Source organism: Dipodomys merriami, unplaced genomic scaffold (assembly GCF_024711535.1).
Source record: "Dipodomys merriami isolate MVZ:Mamm:240054 unplaced genomic scaffold, mDipMer1.0.p SCAF_3, whole genome shotgun sequence".
Classification (NCBI taxonomy): domain Eukaryota; kingdom Metazoa; phylum Chordata; class Mammalia; order Rodentia; family Heteromyidae; genus Dipodomys; species Dipodomys merriami.
Genome location: NW_027204492.1, coordinates 21824613 through 21833716, shown reverse-complemented (window position 1 = coordinate 21833716; position 9104 = coordinate 21824613). Strand labels below are relative to the sequence as shown.

The 9104-nt window shown below is 34.9% G+C and overlaps 1 protein-coding gene across 1 annotated transcript; it reads left to right on the top strand.

The window, feature by feature from the left end:
* Window positions 1–6261: 6261 nt before the first annotated feature.
* Window positions 6262–7202, top strand: Prr32 (proline rich 32). Its single transcript, XM_070038941.1, has one exon. The coding sequence runs from the start codon at window positions 6344–6346 to the stop codon at window positions 7121–7123; it is 780 nt and encodes a 259-aa protein (XP_069895042.1). The 5' UTR covers window positions 6262–6343; the 3' UTR covers window positions 7124–7202.
* The last annotated feature ends 1902 nt before the right edge of the window (window positions 7203–9104 follow it).

Below are 9104 nucleotides of genomic sequence, written 5' to 3'. Positions count from 1 at the left end.
ATGATGGAAAGGGTGAGAGTGAAACTTCTTTGTCTTATCTAAGTTTATTTAAAAACATTATGGCTCAATTGGTTATCTGTATCTGTAACTTTATTCATTAAATTTCCTTATTTACTTTTTTGTCTCTTTGAATGTTAGTTTATAAGAAATACATATATAAACATAGAGCACATGTTTTTAAATTAAAATATTTATGGAATTTGCAAATATATGTTTTGGAGTTATTATTAACATCTCAATGAGAAGATTCAAATCCTCCTCCAATTTCATACAACACAAATATGACCACATGGGAAGACACATATGAACCTACACACAATTCTGTTATCTCCTTGCTTCTTTAATTTTTGAGAGTTGATGATCTTACCATAATTATAAGCTGAATGCTACCTTGCTTCCTCATCTTTGTACTTTCAGCTCAAGAGCTCAACATTAATTTATTCTTAATATTGGTTGTACTGCTTCAGGAATAGTCATTTGGGGCCTCTGTATAGACAAGTAGTTTCATCTGTCATTATCCCACTTACTTCATGGCAGGAGTTTCAATCTCCACCATCTTGCTGGACTACTTCCAGATGCATAATGCTTCAGTTACTTTCAGCATGTCAGCATTGGAAAGCTTTCTGGAATGTGAACATTACACAGCGTGGATGATTTCTTCCTTGTACAAATACCTCTAGATGGATATTAATGCATCCATGCATAAATAAACTAAATGAAATCTATTACACATATTTTGATCTGAGACATTTATATAATTAACCTAGAACTGTAATTAGGAGTATGTGTGGTTACATGGAAGAAATATATAATGTGTCAAATAACATTCTGTGGAAATCATCTGCCATTTACTAGTTGTGGGAACGTAGAAAAGTATTCCTTAAATTTTCCAACTCTTGTTTCCCTTAACTGTTAAATGGATTCAATAGTAATAGGTGTCTTGCAGTTTCACTGGGATATATAAAGCAACGAATAGATAAACAGACAGAAAAAGAGATGAATTTAATATTGGGGTATAAATAATAATTTCTTTTAAAGAGTTTCTTTTTTCTTGTCTGACATATGGCATTGCTACTTAATTTCCAGTTCTGATTTCAGAAAAATAAGAAAAATTAGAATGATATATTATGGAAGAATTTCTGACAGTTTCTAATATAACCTCTTTTAGAATAATTGTCATAAGTTATCTGATATGTATTATACAAACAAATGTACAAATGCATTTATAAAACATGAGTGTGTTTCATATATATATATATATATATATATATATATGACATACTATGTTTAAATTTGAAACAAAGCAGTTGATAAATGCAATAATGGTCTATTGAACTTTGAACAAATATGTCTAGCATTGAGTGATAGATTGCCAGTTGTTGCTGCCAGTACTGGTGGTAAAAAAGCATCACATTCACCTGTTCAGCCTCATCACTTAGCACACATAGTTTTCACGACAGCTGGCAGCAGAGAGGACAAGACTACTGGCTATAGTTAGTTGTACAACAGAATAATTCTGTCCAAAGCACTCGAGGATAATGCCATGCCTTCATGAGTCCTATGCCTTAGTATGCCAAATTGGAGAAATATAATCCCCTAAAAATACCTGTTCTATTTTCTAGAAGTACTTTTCAAACATTCTAAACTTAGAAATCTTTTTTGCAGGCATGGGTACATTTTGAAGGTAAGGTAATAGATAGGATTTTTTGAAAACTCTCTCCCCAGAGATCAACATGACAATCTCTTCTTCACCTCCTTATTAGTGCGATAGGAATAAAAGAGAAATTTATTCTTATATCTTTATCTCCTAATTCTTTTAGGATATAAAGAGAAAAAGTATATTTTAAATGACAGCCTGAACCTACATATCTGCAAAGCTTCTTTGAAAAAATAACAAAACGTAGCATAATAAGCACATTTTAATGTCCCCCATAATTGTTATGTAGAAGTAAACATATCCTTATAGGGCATTCATATCATTTCAATATAATTCTCCGAATCTTTTTATAGCTAAGAGTAATGTCCAGAGGTTAGATATGAAATTAGAGGTCTTGATAATGAAAGGTCTTTATAGTTTACCTGCTTTCACATCTATGTTGGTATTTTTTTATTGCTTTGCAAATCCTCAACATGTCCCTTAAAAGGAAAAAAGTATAAATTTCATTGCTTCATTTGACAAGCTCAATGGATGGTTTAGGTAGCCTTACTCTTTTTTAACAAAAGATAGGTTATGAGGTGATTCTAGACTCTTTTTTAACTTTATACTGTGTATTTTTAAGAATGTTCTCCGATATACAAAACTTTACTAATAATCTTGTTTACCATCTGTTTCTAGAGGGTCCAAGTGGCTCTTTCTATTTTGATTTCTACTAAAGTGGAATTCTAGTTTGGCTCATAAACCTGAAGTAGTAAACTTTAAACTTGTTCTTCATTCTGGACACAGAACGTCTGCTCTAGCCATGTGTATCATATCCATTATTCAAATGACAATGCCTAAGTGTCACATGATATAAATACTATTTACATGATGTAAATAACCTACAATCTATAGGTCTATTTTCTCAATTTCTATCATTTTCTTATCTCCGACCATGTAGCAAATATCAAATATTTTATACCATGTTTTAATAATTTATGAATATTATTTTATGTCTAGAAAATGTGAATATTACTTGAATTTACTAAAAATGACACATTTAAATGTTTAGTATTATCTACACATAACACTACAGTAAATGTTTGCAATAGGCATTCAGTAAATATATTTTATTGTCACATAAATAAGTTATAATATTAGTATGAAAGCAAAAACATTTGAATACTTATCTTGGGGTTCATTTCACCTAACATCAACTTATCTGACCTTTTCTGCTTGTCTCAGATATATGCTAGTTATCGGAAATAAGGGAAAACCATGGCACCTATGTTTCTTTGGTCCTGGCTTACTTCACTACTTATAATTTTTTCCAAGTCTTTCCATTTCCTAACAAATGGGGCAATGTCATTCTTTCTGATGGAGGCATAGAATAACATTGTGTATATATACCACATTTTCTGTTTAAATAGGAATATAGGTGGACCCATTGCAACAATGAGATGTACAAATCGTTATGTCGAAAAACGAACTTTATAACTTTGGAAGAGGGGGGAGAGAAGGGGGGGAGATGGGAAGGGATGGGAAGGGGAAACAAAGGAGGAGGCAACAATGCTTGGTAAGAAATGTACACATTATCTTGCCCATGTAATTGTAACCCCTCTGTATGGTATTTTCACAATAAAAAACAAACTTCAAAAAATATTAGCATGAGATAATATAATCACAATTATAGCAGAAATTGGAGATTTGGAGGATATTATGGGATTTCTTACTCTTCTCAGATATTTGGTAATTATATAAAACTTCAATTTTATGAGACCCAGTTATGTCAATACTTCACCAATGACCATTTCTAAGTTAAAAATAACTTAATTTTAATCATTTGATGACATGAAATGATTTCTTATGATTTCATTTTCTTAATCAAAACTATGCAATATCTTATACATAAAAAGTAGGTAAACATGACAATTGCTTAAGCATCTTTAAACTTTATCACCATTATATGACTAATAATAAATTTTCCTCTATATGAGAACAAGGAACATTAAAAAACTGAAGCAAGAATAAGAACTGAAACTGGGTAATCTAAAGATTTCTAAATACTGAACGATGCCAGGCTAGTGAACAGATTTCTCTTGGGAAATGTGTTAGTAACATGACACTTTCATTTTTCAATGAGATTTAAAAAAAAAACTTTCAACAGTGTATAGTGAGAGACAAGGCACCCTGGCAGGAAGATGTGGTCTCAGAGACCTAAAAGGTCATTTCTATCATGAGTTGTGTTTCCTGACAACAGTGAACATTCTTTGCACTAGAACTTTATACTTAGGCATTATTCTCCATCTGCTTTTCTCTGTTCTCTCTCTCTCTCTCTCTCTCTCTCTCTCTCTCTCTCTCTCTCTCTCTCTCTCTCTCTCTCTCTCTCTCTCTCTCTCTCTCTCTCTCTCTCTCTCTCTGTCTCTCTCTCTCTTTCTGTCTCTCTCTCTCTGTCTCTCTCTCTAACACACACACACACACACACACACACACACACACACACACACACTCCACACTTACTGTAAACTGAAACCTGTCGTTTGGGAAAAATCTCTTATTTTTCCTTAAGAAAAAAAAAAAACACTTCACTGTTGATATTGATATTTAGGATCAAAAAGACAATCTTTAACATCTAATCTGCATTGCATGAATCTTAGATTATATATGGATCCAAGTTATGGCATTTAAAAATCGTAGCTCATGGTATAGTTTTAGAATTTCTGGACAATTAATTTGAAGATGAATGGCAGAAAATGTAAACTGGAAGAGGTACATGAGGTTTAAGATGAAAGAATCAAACTTGCATCATATAAAATCATTGCAAGGCAAAATCTGGGTGGATGTTCATAAATTTATAATCCTTGTTATGGTTATTATCACCCATTCTCACCTACAATGAAATTACCAGAGCTCCATTACAGGAAATACACTAATACAGAGTCACATATACATATTGGTGAATAAACATACGTATGCAAAGCTGCAAGACTTGAAGGCAGGACGAAGGACAGAACTACAAAGTGGACAAAAACTAAAAGATCAAGTATTCCTTAGAAAGATTTTGTTTTTTTTGCCGGTTGTGGGCCTGAACTCTGGGCCTGGGCACTGTCCCTCAGCTCTTCAGCTCAAGGCTATCTCTCTACCAGTTGAGCCACAGTGCCATTTCCAGCTTTTTCTGTTTGTGTGATGCTGAGGAATGGATCCTAGGGCCTCATGGATGCAAGGTAAGCACTCTACCACTGAGCCACTACAAAGATTTTTTTACAGTGCTACTTTTGCTTTATCTTCTCAGATTGAAAAACAATTTAAGCCTCAAATCACTGTTTCCAAATAAGTTCCCCAAACAGGAAATTTAGTTCAATCCTCAAGATTTATGTTTCCAAATTCTAGGGAGAGTCCTACTAATTTTTATAACCAAATCTTCATAAGTAGTTCTTCACAAAGCTCATGATTCCATGACTTCCACATCCTTCTTAAAATAATTTTTCTTTCCAAGTGGCCTGCAGCAAGTTATTTAGGGAAGGTCTTTTATATCCATCTATTACTGTGCCAAAGCAGTCTCACATTTAGCTTCAAAGGAGTGTCATAAGATTGAACTCCTTTCCCCCACTCTCTTTTGTCCCACCCTTGCCTAGCAACTGGTTACCTCAGTAATAGGATTTCAAGTCTAGAGAGAAGCAGTTGGTCCTGGGATTCACTCAGATTGTCAAGGCTTTTTAAAGCAGAAGCTTGAATTGTTTTTTCAGACTGAGTTGGCCTGCGTGAGTGTTCAGCTGGTTTTCATCTTCTTATGAAGGCACTCCTGATCATATCTCTTCATGGCTTGTACTAACAATGTGTAAGTACAAAACTGAGTACAACTGTTGTTTTGAAAGCCAAAAACAAATCGAATTGGTTTACTGTGTAATTAAGGGCAGACAAATTGGTTAAAGTGAGAATGGAACAGGCAAAATTAAAGTATGCGTATGTTTAGGTAATAAGACTACTAAAAATAAGAATGGAAATTATTAAAGATTTTTTAATATAATTTGGAAAAAAATGTTTTACATTTTGAGCCTAAAGAGTAATGCCAAAATTTTATTCTAATGATGTAAGATGAGGGTAAGTGAAAGGAAAATGTTAACAAAATTTACTTTGAATATATGATGCCTCATAAAGACAAACTGGAATGTTTGGTTAGCATAAATCAACTTTCTTTCAATTCTATGGAGTTCAAAAAAGGAGTGACTTCCCTGAGTAGATTTTCCTAAACACTCCTGACAGAATCTGAACACTGGGTGTGGGTCTGTCATAGATACTACATAGACTTGAAAGCACTGGAATTTTATATACGGGGGTCATCTAAACTCTCTTTTGTCTTGGTGAAGTGGGGGAAGGGAGTTGGGCCACAGAGTAGCAATGAAGGGTGTTTGTGTAGCTTTATGTTAAAGGAGACTCATAGAAAATGATCTGTGGGCAAAATATTTTATTGACTGCGATGTCGGCTGAAAGAGGGCACTCCTTTTACTCTGATGTACTCGTCAGTTTTGTCAATCATATACTTCAAACTCTATTCTGGTAACTGAATTTCCATTTTTATTAGATTTTGTCTTCCTTATTTTTGCAAGCTTTGGAGGGCATGTCTCTTCACCAAAAGTGTTAGCAGCTGATGAAAATGGGAACAGTTTGCTTCATGGTGTTGTTACTCTACAATGCCCAATTTCCGCGATGAAGGGTGATGTGGATGGTGCAGAGACCTGGAGCCACCCTCCTGTCCCAGTGAGACCCCCATTCACAGTGCTGACAGATCTGCCAAGAGAACAACCACAGCGCCCCACTGAGAGAAGAGGATCCTGTATTCCTGGTGGTTCAAGAGCTCCAAGATATCCCCATGGGCTAACAGCTGCTGTTGCAGAAGATTCCTTAGCAACAGTAGAAATAAATAGTTCTGAAGGCCTGGCCGGCAGGAGACTAAAGGAACATGATTCTATTAATAAGTCCCAAGAATTCTCTCATAGCCCTCTGACACCAACGGTAGGGGGCACAAGAGTCCACAATGGGGTTGCTGAGAAAGGTGGAAATAACATAAAATCCTATGCATCATTGCCACAAGGCAAAGTGATCTTTCCACCTAGGGGTGCACAAGTAAGAAACCCTCCATATATCCCCACCCTTAGATCAGGAATAATGATGGAGGTACCTTCAAGAAATACTAAAATGCCCTCCAATGGGAGATTGGCTCATGTTTCTTTTCCACTCCATGGGCCAGATCACCCTGTGGATAATTGGCAAAGGCCCATGCCTTTGTCTTCAAGTTTTCCAGGCTTTCCTTTCTCTTCTGCTCATTGCTTCATACCTCCGCAAGCAGTGAGTTTCAAGCCATTTCTCACTACACCTGTTGCTTTTGCTTCTCCGCCCATATTTGGGGCCCCTTTGTCACCTTATTTTGCCCATTATCATCCTGGGTTAATTAGACCCCATTCATCTCCAAAGAGAGAGTTCAAATGATGGCAAATAGGGAAGCAGAAAAAAAAAGGCTTGAGGAAATGCTTCAAGTTATTCATGCACGTGATCATATTTGAATCACTCCGCCCTCTCATATTCTGTTTGTTTTGCACTCATGTGCCTTACATGTTGGAAAATCAATAAAGATTTGAACACTTAAAATATTTTGATTTTTTAATATGACTCAGAAGTCTGTGTCTTGGATTTTGTTTTCTACCTTCAGGGCAATGGAATCATATGTGTTTAGTGATTTCACTAAACAGCTTGCTTAAATCTCTGTCAATGCTTGCTACAAACTGCCCGGCACTGTTACTGAGAGAAGGAGCAGATGAGTTCCTTCTAGGCCAAATCTGGGTGGGAAATTTGTACATATCTATTTGAGTGTTTCTCTGAATTTATGGATAATTGCATGAAAAAAATAAAGGCAGGGCAAAGTCCATGGAGGCAAGCCAAAGTCTACATAATAAAGGAAAGTACACAAACAAGAAAAATGAGCCATTCAAGGGATGATTTTGAGAGTGGTAATTCAGAGGAGGGAAAGAGTCAGCTAGAATTGTGTTTCATCAGAATTTTTTAAAGCAGGAGAGACTGATACTGTATGCATGGCTTGATAAAAAAGACTAATTGTTGTTGAATAGGAGACTTTCACTTGTGTAATTCCTTAGAAAGCCAAAAACGAAGTTCAGTGAAATAACATACAAGGAAGCAGTACCTTAAAGGGATGGGATTGGAGTTAAGGGGGAAAAGATAGATGAATGAAGAGAAGAGGCGAGAGGTCAGACAAGATTACAATGTATATCCTACAAAATAAAAAAGATTGGCTGTGGAAATGGGAAGGGGAAAAATGGGTGAGAATGTTGAAAGGGGTAACATTCATCAAAATATATTGTATTCATAAACTGCTTTGTTAAATGGCAACTCTTCTGTACAACTACTTAAGATAATAATAAAAAAAATTAAAGAGCAAAAAAAAATGAGCCAGATGAGACCAAGGTGAGAGGCATTCTACCAGCACATGAAAGGAAGCTAAAATGTAAGGAAATAAGATGGGGAAAAGAGGAATGTCTTAGATTATTGCTTCAATATGAAAAAAATGTTTATTTCTCAATTTGTCACTTTTGCAAAGTTCACAGTTTATGGTAAATTGTGGCAAGTGTTTTTATGGTTATTTTTGCCCAAAAACTTATTGCATGTCCAGAACTTTAAATTGCAAGTGGAATTGTGTTACAAGTGTGAAATTATTTTCACAAATCCTGTTCTGCATTCCTCAGAATTTTCTATAATACTGCATCACAATGATATTTCTGAGAGGGAATCAAAATTATCAGATAAGGAATTTTGTAAATTTAAGTGACAACATGAGTATTGAACACAGGATGTGAGAATGGACATTTTGACCACTTTAAAATTAAATATGTGGATAAGTATGTCTATAATCGCAACAATCTGAAAGACCTTTCAATATAGATACTGATTTGAGGCTAGTCACATTATATATAGTGAGAAGTTATGTCAAAAATATACTCAAAGAGGCTGAAATTCAACTGAAGTGCTTTCCTGATGTATGTACATAGTATATTTATATATTCAAGCTCTACAAAAGCAAAAAGAAAGAAAACAGGATAGAAAAAGAAAACTGTTTTAAAACTTAGTGCAATCCTACATGAGCAACCAGTATATTACTAAATTAAAAACATCTTGATAAGTTCTCCAAATAAACATTTTCATGTTGTGTTGACAGTGTAGGGGACTTAAGTCTTATAAAAGTTGTCAAAACCTGCAGATCTAAACAATACCTACTAAAATTGAAGCAGGTTTAGTGTCAATAATAGTTTATTTGCTGCTGGAACAAGAAAGATTCATGGATTCCTGACGTTCCTTTTTTCTCCATTTGTTTCATAATAGGTCATTCTAAATGTGCAGGTGGTAGTACAAAGCTTAGCAGGAGCATCTGGATAGTGCTTGAAAGAATTCCCTTCACTCT